This window comes from Myxocyprinus asiaticus, chromosome 19 (assembly GCF_019703515.2).
Source record: "Myxocyprinus asiaticus isolate MX2 ecotype Aquarium Trade chromosome 19, UBuf_Myxa_2, whole genome shotgun sequence".
Taxonomy (NCBI): domain Eukaryota; kingdom Metazoa; phylum Chordata; class Actinopteri; order Cypriniformes; family Catostomidae; genus Myxocyprinus; species Myxocyprinus asiaticus.
Genome location: NC_059362.1, coordinates 4,934,797 through 4,952,288, shown reverse-complemented (window position 1 = coordinate 4,952,288; position 17,492 = coordinate 4,934,797). Strand labels below are relative to the sequence as shown.

At 38.3% G+C, this 17,492-nt stretch overlaps 2 protein-coding genes across 3 annotated transcripts in view; one reads left to right on the top strand and one right to left on the bottom strand.

Annotated features, from left to right (window-relative positions):
- The window catches only part of pcmt (protein-L-isoaspartate (D-aspartate) O-methyltransferase), a 623,660-nt gene that overhangs the window by 51,836 nt on the left and 554,332 nt on the right, over positions 1-17,492 (top strand). The window lies entirely within an intron of this gene.
- LOC127409895 (mRNA-capping enzyme) overlaps positions 1-17,492 on the bottom strand; it is a 202,020-nt gene that overhangs the window by 136,181 nt on the left and 48,347 nt on the right. For both annotated transcript variants that reach the window (XM_051644849.1, XM_051644850.1), the window contains 3 exons: positions 16,302-16,554; positions 15,354-15,463; positions 4,730-4,831 (listed from right to left, as the gene is read on the bottom strand). In XM_051644849.1, coding sequence (XP_051500809.1) covers positions 4,730-4,831; positions 15,354-15,463; positions 16,302-16,554 — 465 coding nt within the window. The remainder of the gene's footprint in view (positions 1-4,729; positions 4,832-15,353; positions 15,464-16,301; positions 16,555-17,492) is intronic.

Sequence of the window (17,492 nt, the reverse complement as noted above, 5' to 3'; positions counted from 1 at the left end):
TTACCAGAGCTTGTCATTTATTTTAATCCTGTGTTAATTGTTCATGCAAGTAATTTTTCCGGACTTTTTGCGGACTACGCATTCCCGCGCCGGTAAAGATAATAGTGACTTTTACCTATAAAACGCTCTGTAAAAAGAACCCGTTATTCTTATCCCGTGCAAATTGACATGTTGGTAAAAAGCCATTGAATCCGCACTGTCTAGCCTGTGAACCCTTTAACTCATTGTTTCTAAAGTTCACTAAGTGTCTGAAGTGGATGTTGGTCATTGAGAAGACACCAGCAAATGTAAGATACGCTTCAAAACTTCATCTAACACTTGCTGTTGTGTTTGGACTGATGCATGAGAAACAAACGAACATGATTTATTTTTATTAGGAAAATTAGGAAAGGACACAAGTGCTAATTTTGTGATTTGAGCAGACTGAATGGGAACAATATGTTGAACTCTGCGTTTCGCAACATATTTTCTGGAAGGACAAATAAAATTACATAATGTGAAAAGATGTTTTTATTTCAAGAGTGTTCCGTGGATTACTGGCTTCATAATGTAACCAGTTCCGTTGTATTTTGCCAGATATTTAAGTCAGTTTCTTCTAATAATCCCAGATACATATGAACATGTTTAATACATACTTCATAATTAACCAGCACAGCTAAATAGCATACATTTTCTGATTAGTTATTTACGTGTGACAGCAGTGTGTAAATGTAGGTGACACTCCCATCTCTGTGATTTATACAGACATTGCTTATCCTGTGCGAATTGACTGTAAACTTTACAGATGTCCGCGGTAGCCTAATAAAATGATTTTACTTTACAGATGTATGTCCGGTAAAGTAATCTGTATTTTGAACTGCCTCTGCGCTCTCACCTCACTGTAGTCGGTTATTGGAATAGGCCCCTGTCACCATCAGCTCGCGAATCACACTGAGTTTAAACGCTGCCTCATCTCTGATAATCCACTCTGTTTAAAATCTTGGACCTAATGCAGTCGCCAACACCAGATATTTGTCAGTGTAGAAGCACATACATATTAATGTGGCCACACGCGAAATGTAGCGCATTCTGTTTGGAGCGGAAAGGGAGCACCTCGTGAGCAGCCAAAGCGGGGCTGAGCGCAGTCTTGTGAAACGCGCTCCTCATTCCAGTGAAATTCTAATCGCTCCACTCCCATGCTCTGCTGCTGTCTGGACATGAAACATTCTGCAAGGTGCCAGCTGTGAAGCCTCTGATTGAATTGCTTCAGTGGATGAGTGTGTAATGATGTTGAAGCAGACGTTTAATGCTTGTTTGAGCACATGAGGCAGGAGTGACTGAAGAGAGACCGTTCTCATCATTACAGCAGACAGTCTGAGGCTGAGCTGCCATTAGATGACCTCAGCCATCATTAACAAGTGCTCTATGAGCACTACAATATCACCAAAAAAGCCCTATGCAATTACACTGTATATCATATGAAAGGGTCTAGGGTATCTGCATGTTTAAGCTAATTTAATTTAAAGCTGAAGTGTGTAAATTCTGCACCACCAAACAGAATTGCAAAAATAAACATTGTTTTCAAAACAGATTTCTATATATGCCACCAATCTGCCATTGATCAAACAAACAGATAGTCATGCCCCCAGCTCACACCATTGGTCTAGTCAATTTTATTGTTTCTCTTGAGACAGGTCGCTCAAAACAGAGGAATTTTTTAAACAGCCACAGAGACAAACCCTGCGTCTGAAACCGCATACTGTCAGAGTATGTACTGTATTTGATGAACGCATTTCTCGGCTGGTAAAATAGTATGTTTTGAGTCTTTGAGTCAACAACTTAGTTAAAGATGCAGTTTCCCACAAACTGAAAAAAAAAAAAAAAAACAATAACACTGGAGATAAAGGTTTTGACAAGGTTTTGGCCACAGGCAAAATTAAACTGTGTAGCGCATCACCCAACTTCTGAGCTTCAGCTGGCGCACAGCCACCCTGATATTATTCTGTAGGATATCTTGATAAATTGGGAATACATTTTTCCCTTGATGATGTCAAGCAGTCCAGGCCCTGAAGAAGCAAAGCAGCCCCAAACAATGATGCTTCCTCCATCGTACTTCACCGTTGGGATGATGTCTTCAGTTATGACAAATTTATACATAAATGCAGGTAATTCCAAAGGGTTCACATACTTATTCTTGCTACGATATATGATATTCTCAGATGGCTTAAAAGGGTGATTTTATTCAGAGGAACCATAATTATGGCCAAACATCAAATGGACTCTTTTCAAATTTCCGGGTTTAGAACACTGAAGTAAACAATGGCAAAGTAAACTTACTGTATATAGCTGTGAATGGGAGACCACAGCAAATACACTATTTGCTAAATCAGCACTTTTATGTTTCCACAACTTCCAAAAGAGGAAAAAACAGAGAGAGAGATTGATTACGGCAGTCAGAAGAGACAAATATGCCAAATTTACCATCACCCCCTTACAGATGTATTGAAACCCATTGAAGCACTGGTAACTATTTTTTTTTAATCATTGCCATTGTAACAAAACACAAAGAATAATGTTGAAAACATAAAAAAAGTTTGTTAGATTTACCTTGCTAAATAAGGCAGAAACACGTCATCACAGTCAATGGTTGCAAATTAAAATGTTTAAACTGAAGACATAAAATACAGTACAAATTGTGTCAAAATAATCAAGGCATGTTTTCCAATTAAAGTTTTTCACTAAATGAGTTAATGGGAGACTAGAATAATATTCAATCCAATTAAAATGTACCAACCTAGCAATATTTCTCTACATACATGTTATACAAAAACAATTACATACTTTTAAAGGACCCACGAACATATGCTATAGCGATGCTATAGCATAGCCAAAGAGGAAATGATTTTCCTTTTGTAGACATACTATAATGTTCACTCAAACTCAAAGCTTCCTCCTCAGTCCAAATCAAGGTTATAATTGTTAACTTGCAGTGACAAAAAATATTTTCATTAACTTAAGTTAAAATAAAAACCAGAGTTTGCAAAAGAAAAGAAAAACTAAAACTATATATTAAAACTTAAAATTCAATAAAATTACACAGAAAATTACATTAACATATTTATTTCTGATTTAGCAATAAATATCCCAACTTTAAGACTCACTGACAAAAACATTATACATACATATATATACATACATACATACATATATATATATATATATATATATATATATATATATATATATATATATATATATATATACATATATATATATATATATATATATATATATATATATATATATATATATATATATATATATATATATATATATATATATATATATATATATGTTTAATAAAATGTGTGTATTTTTTCATTATTTATTTTTTAAAAGCTATTATATAACTCTATGATAGTTATACATTCGATCTTCACAGAGCAAGTCCACAAGCAGCCTATCAGTTAGATAGTGTGCAGGTACTGAATTGAGTCACTATTCTGCACTACTCAATAGAGGTCGACCGATATGGGTTTTGTAACGGCCTATGCCGATGTCCAGCAAGCATGGTGGCCAATAGGCCGAAATACAGTAATGCCGATACATCACACAATTTAATATAATAGTAAATGGCATGTACATAAATTGGCTAAAAATTAATTAACTTTTATTTAGCATTATATTTACATAAACTTTCACACAAAACTTTAACATTGTAAAAATAAAAACTTTCAAAATTAGATTTTGTGTGTTTTAGAAGGTAGATCGCAGTTTAGTCTTCCTATTTTAGTGATTGTTTGCACAAAGAAATTGTAATACATTAGGAAGAAGGAAATAACAACAGTGTACACAGTAGTCCAGCAACCATGGACGTTATGTGCCTATTAGCAATCGCATTTTCTCACAAAAAGACAGAGTCAAACTAATTTGTTTGTACATACAGTGCACAGTGAATATGACATTTACTTATAGCGCACATGAAGTGTTTTACTTTGAAATTTCTCTATTGCGCTTGTGCGAATCCAACGAGAGTAGCAATCTACTGACCGCTTCCAGCTTACCCGGATCACCTGCTTGGAGTTTCATGGACTGACTGTCGCGCAACATTCGTTGAGTCAGAGGGACACAGTTTTGATCCAGGCTATTTTAAAATGTGCTTAAGAGGAATATATACGAGCAATCCACAGGAAGAAAATGGATTTGTGCAAGTTTTGTGAGGTTTGTAAATTAAATCTGTTCATATTTGCAGATGGATATTTGCCTTTTTAATATTAGACAAGACAGATAACAGTTACAGGGAACTGTTGAGAAGAGAGAGAATGAAAACCTGCAGAAAACACCATGAGCTCATACGCATCAGTTGTTGCTCTGATAGCGGGACCATTTAAATGAGACTGTGTTGCAAACCGGTCTATTAATTTGGTAACACAACGGCACTAACAACAAAACAAACTGTGACTAGTCATTAACATGTCTCGGACAGCTCCTTCACGTGCAAGCAGGTGATTCTAGGTACCGTCGCGGCTTGAGAAACGAATCGGCCAAATGGGTAAATTTATCGGGCAAAAACAATTATTTAAAAATTGAGAATATCGTCCAATTTCTCGGCCTCAGTGATATATCGGTCGACCACTGCTACTGACACTGCAAAAAGACTGGTATAATATCATCTATTTTAAATATAAACGAATTACCAGTACTAGTATAAACGAACTACCAGTACTGTGACATCAGTTTTTGAACTCACCGTGTCCCATCTGCCTTCCAGCTGACTTTATAAACATTCTGCTCTAACAGACGAATGTTTCTGCGGTCCATCGACACGGGCTGAGCACCAGGAAACCCAGATCTGACAAACAAACAAACACAAACAACAATAATATAATTACGAGAAACAAATTACACACTGGAACTTTAATTCATCTCTACTCATCATTGATGAGAAATACAGGTTCAGTTTTCAACAGTGTATGCCTAGCCTTTCACCTGTTACCAAACTTATTGTTAGAAAAATATCAAACAAATATTTTTTTATTTAATTAAGGGGGAAAAAAAGTGTATCAATAACTACAAACCAACATTTGCTGCCAAACTAGCCTCTATTAAGTGTAGATGATTTTATGTTCAGTCATGAAACTCTACATGGCACAAGTTGTCAGTCCTTTAAACAAGTATTCTCGCACACTCCATGATCCAAGCTGATAGGTCCTCGACGTAATTTAAGCCAATCGGCTCGCAAGGTCCAAGCTGATATGTCCTTTGACATGTAATCTGTTAGCCAATCGACTTGCGTACTCTATTTGTACAACATTGGAATGTTCTTTGTTGTCTGCAGATAAGCCGGTTTCACTGCAGCGCACTATGAGAGTTTTCTCTCTGAAACCCTCCTCCTTCCAAGCACCATCTGTTTAAATCTGCTTTGAGGGGATTGTATGTATGCCTAACTGTGCAGCAGCAGCAGCATGTCCTATATGCTCAAAGCACCTAGTATTTGCTCTACAGCAGATCTAGTCCGGCAAGAAAAAACCTACCAACTTGTCATTTCTATTAAAACTAATGCTGTCAGTCAATAAAAAAAATTTTAATCGCATAATTTTTCATAGTTAATCCCGATTAAATCGCAGATTTTGAAAGTGCAGAAATTTGACTCCAAATATACCTATTTTGCAGTCAAAAAGCATTTATTTATTTATTAGGAAAAAAACAAAACATGTAACAATATAATGCTTTCTTAACATTTTCAAAATGTTAGCCTTTCACAGTATAAAGACAGAAATGCACTAAAATAGAACCAATTTAAGTAATATTAAACGTTTCCCAAAGTATAATTGGGGGGTTGTATAATTGAAAGAACTAGTCCACATGTAGGTTGCATATTCATTGCAATGGACATTAAATCTCTTAAACTCTCAAAATATTAATCAGTCGGCAGACTGTGGCTATCCGCTTTGTTACTGCAATAATGAAGCCACGTTCATGATTCGTGTCAGGGTGTCAGCGCTGCTTTAAACTCCACATGAAAAGCACTTGAAGACAAAAATGTCTCATTCTGAATTTTGGTGATAGTTAAGACTTGCTGTGGTAATTAAACTGCACCTTAATAATGCTACAAAATACATCATTCCATTGGCTGTTCTAACAACCGGAATCTCTTATTTATTGCTGTAAATTTGTTGTTGAAAATAAATATACTTTATTTGTTTTTTCCAAACACTGCCTCTTGTGTCTTATTTGAAATTGCTTACTGTCTCCCCACCTGCTGTTTTTATAATAATAATACTAATAATAATAATATATAGCTGTACTACATAAATGCATATAAAAAGAAATTAAAAAAAATACATGAATGAACATTTCCCTCCAAAAGTTATTTGGTGTGTGCATGAGAGGTCTTAATAATTAGGTTACCTCAGGGTTTCGACAAGAGGAAGAATGGACCCAGTTTTTGTATCTCTGCTTATGGCTGTCTGCTTTATGTATGAGAACGAATGTAAACAGAGGAGGAAGAAACGTAAAAGGGCTATAGCGCTTGCCCGAGCATTTGAACATGTAATATGTTCTTACTGACAACCTTGCTTCAAAATATATCGCGAGGACACACGCCATCCAGGGTCACGTGATTATATAACGGCAAAATTACTTCCTTGAAGTGACCATCACATGTACCCGTCGCTAATGGCATTGTGGAAGGGCCCTTCGTGGAGGCGATGAGTTGCTCACTTTCGTTTGGAATGGGCCTTCGTGTGGTCTCCCCTTCCCTTAAGTGCCCTTCAAGTGCGCAAAAACACAGTTTGGAATTTGCCGTGTTTGTGGTGCGTGCATCAGTGTAATGACTCCAGATGGATACATCGCAAAGGTTCCGTCCTTCTGACCAGTGTTTATGCTGATTTATGCTTTATTAATAGTAAATGTGTTAATCACGATTGAAAAAAATGTATGCGTTAAACTTCAATTAATTGCATGCGTTAATGCATTAATTTTGACAGCTCTAATTAAAACATATTACATTTATTCTGAGAGTTGTCATGACTGAACTTACTTGAGGATAATTACTCAACCCTGTTAATTGCAACCCTGTTACCCAGTCTGGCATATATATTTTTTTATTTCATATTATATCTATATAATTGAATAGATTTATAAATTGTATTTATTAAGGCTGTCAATCGAATCAATTAATTGCATACATAAATTAGGGATGAAGAAAGTGCAGTTTTTTGTGTGAAAAGATGTAAACAGCAGCTAATGTTTAAATATACACTGCCAGGCCAAAAAATAAATAAATAAATAAATCGCCTATTCTGATATTTCATTGGACCGCCTTTAGCTTTGATTACGGCACGCATTTGTCATGGCACTGTTTCAACAACCTTATGCAACTTCACAACATTTATTTTGGTCCAGAGTTGCAATCATTTTTGGCCGAGATGACGGGAGAGTCGAACCGCTCCGTAAAGTCTTCTCCAGCACATCCCAAAGACTTTGAATGGGGTTAAGGTCAGGACTCTGTGGTGGCAAATTCATGTGTGAAAATGATTCCTCATGCTCCCTGAACCACTCTTTCGCAATTTGAGCCCGATGAATCTTTGCATTGTCATCCTGGATGCCCGTGCTGTCAGGGATGAAAAAAATCCATTTATGGGATAACCTGGTCATTCAGTACATTCAGGTAGTCAGCTGACTTCATTTTATTGCCGCATAACATTGCTGAGCCTAGACCTGACCAATTGAAGCAACCCCAGATCATAGCACTGCCTCCAGAGGCTTGTACAGTGGGCACTATGCATGACGTGTGCATCGCTTCATGCTCTTCCCTTCTTACCCTGACGAGCCCATTGCTCTGGAATAGGGTAAATCTGGACTCATCAGACAACATGACCATTTTCCATTGCTCCACAGTCCAATCTCTATGCTCCCTTGCAAATTGAAGACGTTTTTTCCGATTAGCCTCACAAGTGGCTTTCTTGTGGCCACAAAGCTGTTTAGTTCCAATCCTGTAAGTTCTTGTCACATTGTGCATATGGAAATGCTCTTACTTTCACTATTAAACATAGCTGTGAGTTCTACTATCCATTTTTTAAGATGTGACTTCAAGCGTTTTACTGATCTCCGATCACGATCATTCAAGATTTTTTTCCAACCACATTTCTTTCGCAAAGCTGACTGTTCACCACTATCCTTCCAGGTTTTAATAATAAGTTGGACAGTTCTTAAACCAATTCCAGTGATTCCAGCAATCTCCTTAGTTGTTTTCTTTGCTTGATGCAGGCCAATCATTTGCCCCTTCTGAAACACAGTAACATCTTGTCCATGGCCTCGGGATACGTTTTCCAACATGGTTGTTTAAGAAATGAAAAGCTGGGGGGCCTGGGTAGCTCAGTGGTAAAAGACACTGGCTACCACCCCTGGAGTTCACTAGTTCAAATCCCAGGGTGTGCCGAGTGACTCCAGCCAGGTCTCCTAAGCAACCAAATTGGCAGGTTGCTAGGGAGGGTAGAGTCACATGGGGTAACCTCCTCGTGGTCGCTATAATGTGGTTAGTTCTCGGTGGGGCGCATGGTGAGTTGGGCACATGAAGCCTCCACATGCGCTATGTCTCCGTGGCAACGTGCTCAACAAGCCACATGATAAGGAAATCCGAATCCGAAACCAGGAAAATGCTGCCTCCAAAGGCTGTATACGGAGGTACGATGAAAATAAGGTGCTTTTCAAACTGTTCAGAGACCAGTTTCCTTAAGAGTTCCATTCATTCAAAACAGATGTCAGTTAAGCCATTAACTGATTAGGTAGCAAGTCAGCTGCCTACGTTTTCAGATGCAGCCCAATTCAACCTGCTTTGCATCCCCCGGTCTCACGCAAACGGCCAAATTCAAAATCTCTTTTCGTCTGAAACTACACCAGTGAGTGACACACACAGATAAATTCAGTTTATTTTTCCCACTCAACAATACTGACAATACGGAAGGTATGCTTTTGTCCTTTGTCATTTAATTGTACTTTACATGTACTTTATTAGCACTTTGTAGGGTAAATATTTGCTTATGTTAGGCAAAAATCTGTTTATTTATACAGGCCTATATACAGTATATATTAGTATATAACAGAAGGGCTGGTTTGAGTATTTCTGTAACTGCTGATCTCCTTGGATTTTCACACACAACAGTCTCTAGAATTTACTCAGAACGGTGCCAAAAACAAAAAACATCCAGTGAGCAGCAGTTCTGTGGATGGAAATGCCTTGTTGATGAGAGAGGTCAACAGAGAATGGCCAGACTGGTTCGAACTGACAAAGTCTACGGTAACGCAGACAACCGCTCTGTACAATTGTGGTGATAAGATAGCATCTCAGAATGGGGGACCTACACAATATTAGGCAGGTTGTTTTAATGTTATTACTTTCATTATATTATAACAAATTTATATTCAGATTATTAAAATGCATTACATTATTGTGGTAGATGAATAAAGCATTGATAAGGCAAGACAAAAAGTGGCTTTAGAATCCAATGTATTGTTTATTTGCATATTATTGAACATAAGCCAATCATTGGCCTACAGTTCACAGCAATCCATTTTGCAACTGAATTTGTCTGTCAGTCCGAGATTTATTATGAGGGCTTGTCAAAGGACCCGTCAGTGTACATCTACGTCAGACAGACGCTTTTGGAAAGTCTAAATTTTTAGGTCGCTGTGTCAAGTTAAACATAGTTTAATATTTAGAAAAACACGTCATGAGATCCCAAAGTTTGGATTTGTGCTCCATCAAGCTGTGTCTTGAATGAAAGAATGCATCCTTGTGTTGTGCTCTCTGCTGAAGGGTTGGTTTGTTCTCTGTATAAGATGCATGTTGCCTATACCAGGGTATTTTAAACTTTTTAATGCCAAGGACCCACAAATATGATGATCCTCTTGCCAGGGACCCCTCAGACTGCTATCAGGTCCTTGAATAACATATAACATTAGGGCTGCACGGAGTTCCTGGTGACGCCATGCGAAGGGCAGACGTGTGAGAGACAGCTCTGCACACTTTGGTAATTTTTTTAAATTATTTTCATGATATAATCTGGTGAAATTCGATACACCCAGTTACACATTTGCTATTTGAGGTAAACATGGCAAAGAAGTCAATATCCTCGGGCTCTGGAGAAATTAAAAGACACTTACGGGTTCAAGATGAAAGCCCAGACAGGCCTGTGGATTGGGGACACTATTTGGATGGCGCGGCAGGAGAAGGAATCCAGCGTCAACTGTCCAACATGTCGGTGATGTTGACGAAGGTACTTGCTGACTTGGAGGATCTCGCTGTGATATGTGGATCGATTACGGCGATGGAAAAAAAAATCTCTGAGTTAGTTGCAAGAGTGACAGATGTTGAGAGGAGTCGATTATTTGGAGTCATCGGAGAGGGAATTGGCCGCTAAACCGCCCGCGACCAAAGTTGACTTGGAACGTGTTCTTGAAAAGCTTGAAGATCTTGAGAATAGAAGCCGCAGGTATAATGTTCGAATTGTTGGAATTCCTGAGCATGAGGAGGGCAGAGATATGGTGAAATTCCTAGACGAGCTTTTCCCGAGTCTGCTCAACATAATAGGCCACAAGCTGGAAATCAAGCGAGCTCACAGAGTCCCGACTCGCAGATCTGCTGAGGGAGACGGGCCCCGATCGATTCTGGCCAAATTTTTGAGATCATCCGCAAAAGATATTGTGTTGCGCCAGGCGAGGAGCAAAGGAAAGCTTTCTTGGAAGAATTACAATATTTTCTTGTGCCTGGACTTTGCGAACTCGACAAGAGAGAAACGCGATCGGTTTAAGGAATGCAAGAAACACTTACATCAGCGGAAGATCACTTTCGCTTTGATGTTTCTGGCCAGACTGAGAATAAACACCAAGGACGGCAGCAAAGTATTTACATGTCCCAATCAGGCAAATGTCTTTTATTGAAACATTGGGTGAGTAACCATTGGGTGTTTTTCTTGTGAGTGGATTGACTCACTGTACATACTCTGGCTTTCGGAGGAAGCTGGGCGCCATTTTTGTTTCTTTTTTGCATTGGCTCCGCTGAGCGGCTGGAGTTTGTTTTGTGGATTAACACTTTTCCTTTAAGAAACTTTTGCATTGACGGAAGATCACTTTACAATGAAGTTCCCGGGCAGATTGAGAATAAACACAACGGATGACCGCAAAATATCTACATGCCCACACAAAGGATGTCTTTTATAAAGTTGGCGGACTGTGTAAGTCATGGGATATACTTTTATGCGGCCTCCGAGTGAATTGACTCTTGACCATCCGAGGAACCGGGATGCATGTTTCGTTTCCTTTTGTGCTGGTTCCGCCTAGCATTTGGAGCTTGTTTTGTTAAATAACATGACTTCGGGACAGTTATGAATGAATCTGTCAGTTCCTTGTGCTTATACCTCCTGTTGGTTGGAGTATGATTTGTGGAATATATTCGTGAGACATTGGAACAATTACATCATCTGCTGCACTCATCAGCTGGCTCACTGAAGATTCGTTTGTCTGTCCGAGGAAAATGAATTGCTTTATATCAGCTGGAATTTGTTTTGTGAAGGAACACATCTTCGAGACAGTTCTGTGAATGAGTCAACATGTTCTTTGTGTTTATTCTGCCTATTGGCTGGGGATTGTTTTACAAAATATTTGATGTTATGTAATTTTGCCTTACAAATTTGTGAGGCAAAATTGAGCAATTCAATGGCAAAGTTGTCGCAGGGGCTCGTAGGCGTTCATGGACTCTTTGAGTTTAAAGGGATTGAAGCCGGTTGGCGCTGTCGTGCGTGGGGTTAATGCGCACGTTTTTCTTTTTTCTGTTTGTTTTGTTCGGGGGGAAGTTCGGGGTTTTATTGTTGCATTAATGTTGAAATGTGGTCTTCATAATTTTGTTTTTGCACACAATTAATTTTTTCTATTATATCAAAGTGTCAAATGTTAATATGAGTGTACTATCTCTCTCCACATGGAATGTGAATGGGTTGAGGCACCCCATAAAAAGGAAGGTAGGTTATTTCTTTTCTTAAACGTAAGAAATAAGATATAGTATTTCTTCAAGAAATGCATCTTTCCCCGCAGAAAGCTGAAAAATTTGGGAAGATATGGGGTGGAAATGTTTTCTTTAGTGCTGGCTCAAGTAAGAGCAAGGGAGTCATTATATTGGTAAATAAACATTTACAGTGCATCCGGAAAGTATTCACAGCGCTTCACTTTTTCCACATTTTGTTACGTTACAGCCTTATTCCAAAATGGATACATTATTTTCCTCAAAATTCTACAAACAATACCCCATAATGACAACGTGAAATAAGTTTGTTTGAAATCTTTGAAATTTAATTAAAAAAAAAAAAAAAAAAAAAAATCAGATGTACATAAGCCTTTGCTCAATACTTTGTTGAAGCACCTTTGGCACCAATTACAGCCTCCAGTCTTTTTGAGTATGATGCTACAAGCTTGGCACACCTATTTTCAGGCAGTTTCTCCCATTCTTCTTTGCAGGACCTCTCAAGCTCCATCAGGTTGGATGGGGAGCACAGCCATTTTCAGATCTCTCCAGAGATGTTCAATCGGGTTCAAGTCTGGGCTCTGGCTGGGCCACTCAAGGACATTCACAGAGTTGTCCCGGAGCCACTCCTTTGTTATCTTGGCTGTGTGCTTAGGGTCGTTGTCCTGTTGGAAGATGAACCTTCGCCCCAGTCTGAGGTCCAGAGCGCTCTGGAGCAAGTTTTCATCAAGGATGTCTCTGTACATTGCTGCATTCATCTTTTCCTCGATCCTGACTAGTCTCCCAGTTCCTGCCGCTGAAAAACATCCCCACAGCATGATGCTGCCACCACCATGCTTCACTGTAGGGATGGTATTGGCCAGGTGATGAGTGGTGCCTGGTTTCCTCCAGACATGACGCTTGCCATTCAGGCCAGAGAGTTCAATCTTTGTTTCTCATGGTCTGAGAGTCCTTCAGGTGCCTTTTGGCAAACTCCAGGCAGGCTGTCATGTGCCTTTTACTGAGGAGAGGCTTCCGTCTGGCCACTCTACCATTCAGGCCTGATTGGTGGAGTGCTGCAGAGATGGTTGTTCTTCTGGAAGGTTCTCCTCTCTCCACAGAGAAACGCTGGAGCTCTGTCAGAGTGACCACTGGGTTCTTGGTCACCTCCCTGACTAAGGCCCTTCTCCCCCGATCGCTCAGTTTGGCCAGGCGGACAGCTCTAGGAAGAGTCCTGGTGGTTCCAAACTTCTTCCATTTATGGATGATGGAGGCCACTGTGCTCATTGGGACCTTCAATGCTGCAGAGTCCTTCAGGTGCCTGAAGTAAAATACTTTCTACTATCCCAGCATACACAACTATATGTAAGCCATTTGTAGGTTAATTTACTAAAAAAATGTAAATACTGTGCCTCAGTGGCAATTTAAAAAATTCCTCTGTTTGTTTTAAGCGACCCATACAGCCAGACACAACAACACTGACTCAATCAATGAGGCTTGAGTTGGGGGGCAGGACTATCCGTTTGTTCTATCAACAGAAGAGGGGGGCGTATTCGTAAGATGGTTTGAAAACAATATTTATTCAATAAATTTATTTTTGCAGTTCTGTTCAGTGGTGCAAATATTACACCCTTCAGCTTTAATAGGAAATAAAACATCTCATAATGTGTCATTTGACCTCCTGTGGTTGACGATCAACATTTTCTGCAGGTTAATCACAACCTTTCACTGACCATTTGTTAAAAATAAATAAATAAATAAATAAATAAATAAATAAATATATATATATATATATATATATATATATATATATATATATATATATATATATATTTATTTATTTATTTATTTATTTTTACTTCTTTATATTATGGATGCACCGATATGGAATTTCTGGGCCGTCACGATAACCGATAATTCACAGCTTATTGTGGTACCCGATACCTTTTAATCCTTTAACCTGGAACTGCTAGCTAATTCATTAAAAGCTTCTCATTTGAAAATATGTGTCATTTAAAAGCTTGGAATTTGGACTTGCTGCTATTTAAGGTTTGGCAGATGTAATATGAATCAAAAAGGTGCCTATATTACAGATGAATGCTGATTTGAATGAGAAATTATTGACAATACACTTGCATAAATTGTATGGTGCCCATTTATTTGAGTGTTTACGGTTATCCTGATGACTCGCTAACAGAGAGAATAATGAACTTCAAACAGCTGTGATAATGCATTAAACCAAAATGAGGCGATAAACTACATGTAATGAAAATTAAACAACAAAACACACAATACAAACCCTAAACTCTGTGTACAAGTCCTATTCTGTCTACATGGTGTAATATTAATGATAGCAGCCAGACTACGTGTGCAGCAGTGTTTTGTGTGTGTAATGGGTGCGAATGTGCATCACATTCACTGATGCTTACAGTGCTCATCTGTGACAGTTCCACTGTATAATTTATTAAACGTGAACAACAATCATAATGGGAATAGGTAACATAATACAGATTGAATAGTCACGAGTCACAACGTTAGAAAATTCTCAACTCATAAAATACAACAAGCAGATTCATTTCACTCACAAACAAGTGTTTTTAGCCATATTGAGCCAATCTGTTAAACTTTTTTCAAGATCTACAAACTGTGTTAGGTTGTTTGGGGCTTGTTTTAATCGCAATGCTGTGCTGCAAGTAATGATGTGCTTTTCCCCACATTCTGTTTATGTTTCATGAAGTAATAAGCGAAAATGTTTGCCCCCAATAACATACACGTTTTTGTTGCGTTTTCATTTACTGCATCATGAAACATAAACAGAATATGGGAAATGGCATGTCGTTATTACAGCAGATGATCCCGAATTAAAACCAGACCCAAAACAACATAAGGTGTAGAGATGTTAAAATAATCCACACAGAGAAATATGAGCTTGGCTTTCATTCACACAGACACGTTGTGTGTGAGCATGTGCACAGTCGCTTACGGCTGTCCGGGTCTCTGCCTGAAGGAAAGAAGCCACAGGCAGTCAGAGATTCTCTGCCGCAAGCAAATAAACTGTAACAAAATATCGGTGGTAATTCCATTATCGGCGTGATAATATTTAGATTTTCCAGGTTATCAGCCAATAATATATCGGTCGCCGATATATCGTGCTTTCCATGACAAGTTTTAATCCCTGCTTTGTACCCTATAAGTGCCATGTAGAAACCTCAGCATGTGATTATGATTTATAGGCCTCACTGTTTAAAACCAAGTTTTCTATTTCAATTTTTTTTCTATTTCTATATCAGTCACACAGGCTCACAGCTGGAAGGCATCCACAGGCAATAAAACACACTTATCCCTCCCACACACACACACACGCACACACACTCACTTGTCCCACTCAGAAAACTCCTGGCATTTCCGTTGGATCTTGCCGAGTTTGGGTTGTGACATGACTTGGGTGACTCCTTTGACGGACACCCCCTCCAGGAACACAGCACCCTGAGACACAACATAAATAAACAACACTTCAGACTGCCTGTCACATCTACCTGCACACTACCTGCACAGATCATGACTAACATTTACAATGGAAAGGAACATGATGCACAGAATACTAACAGCAATGTTCCTGGTATTATACAATCTAATGCACGTGCGCAGCATTTGTGCCATGCTTTCAATTACCACAGAAAATGTTTAACTCGATCCCCCAGTTCGAATAAAATCACTGAAAAATGCATTAATACACTTCTAATGGAAGTCTATGGGGCAAGTGTTCAGCACCACGAATGAAAATTTCAAACATCCAATTCACAGTTACACGTGTTAGCATGAGTCTAGTTTGATAAATGTCTATTGTAAGGGCTTTACTGTAAACACCCGTGACACTATATAGGACAAGCGGCTTAAGAAGATGGATGGATGTATGGATCAACCCTGAAGCAGCGCTTTGATGCAGCAATTTTTAGATTAATGATTTCAGAGATAAGGCAGAGGGAAAGATTTGGGTCTGTTGATCACACAAAGCTTTCATGTGACTTCAGAAAACTTGGTATATAGCACATGATGTCTTATGAACTACTTTTATGGTTCTTTTTGTCCTTTTTGGAGCTTGACAGATGTGGTCACTATGATCCATAGAAAAATAACAGCATACAGGTTTGAAAAACATTTGTACTTGGTAACAGAATTTTCATTTCTTAGGTTAACCAATATTTAAGTTGAACTTAACTTGGGATTTTCCATTATGAGTATGAATAAATTAATTCAGAACAATCAAATCATAACTAGCACAAGCTCCAAGTGATGAAATGTTAATACGAGTCTGAATACTCACCAGTTTCAGTCGTTCCTTCTTCTTTTTGCCATGAGTGGAGTGTGAGGAGCCGGGCTCAGACGCCTGAGCGATGGCATTCCCATCATCATCCACACCTTCATCCTCCTCTTCATCAAAGCACCACTCAGGGAGGGCAGGTGCAGGTGGGGTGTCCTCTACATCACCATAGCGACGGAAGAGCTCCTTCAGATAGTCTCCTTTATAGATGCCCGGCGCCCGAGCCTGAGCAAACGCTGCCACAGCGGCTTCAATACTAACATGACAAAATACACAACCACTTATCACTGCGATATCTGTTTCAGAATAGACTACATTCATCACCAACAAGAAACAGCAGAGAAATTGATGTGATGATCAATTGCAACACCAACTATGGGTTTGACACAAGATGCTTAAAAGTCATTGCAAAAATGGCTCAGAAAACTCCAGTTTAAATGGTGAAAAACTGGAATTGATACTAGATATAGAATCTAAAATATACACTTCCCTTTATATTTTCATATAAATTTAAACCTAAAACTTACATTTTTTATGTTATTTGTCAAGCCATCAACAGTTAGAGTGCACTGACAATTTTACCTCAATAAATGTACATTTCACATTAATTCTATATAATTTTTTGGCCAAAATAACAGGAAAAAAGAGAAAGTATTGTCTTCTCATTATTTTGATTATTTATAATAACGCTATAAAATTCCTTTTTAGGAATTTGTTAAAAAGATTCAAGATTATTTAACCATACCAAAAATAAGCTCTGTATGCATGGAAGATCAATAGTAAAATGCTGCAAAATGTAGTACAACAAAACTTTACTCAAATCTCAGATTTGTTTAAAGACATTTCTTCAAATGGTTAATAAATGTATTTGCAGAAACACTCAGTAACAATAAAGCTAACAGTCTACTGAATAAACATTACTAATGCATTAGATTATAAAGATAACATGCCTTTATCTTATTGTATGATGCATCCTAGCTAGGCCAGCTAAGAAAATTATACTAAAAGCATTTCAACTGACAGTATGTCTTCATTTACTTGGAAAACAAAACATGGAAAATACCCCAGCCATTGCATGTATAAGCTATTTTCCACCACTTACATGCTCCATTAAACTTGAAGTATTGAGTAGTCAAATTAAACCTAAATTATTTATCATACAAAACTAACAAAAATTGAAATGTATTAACACTT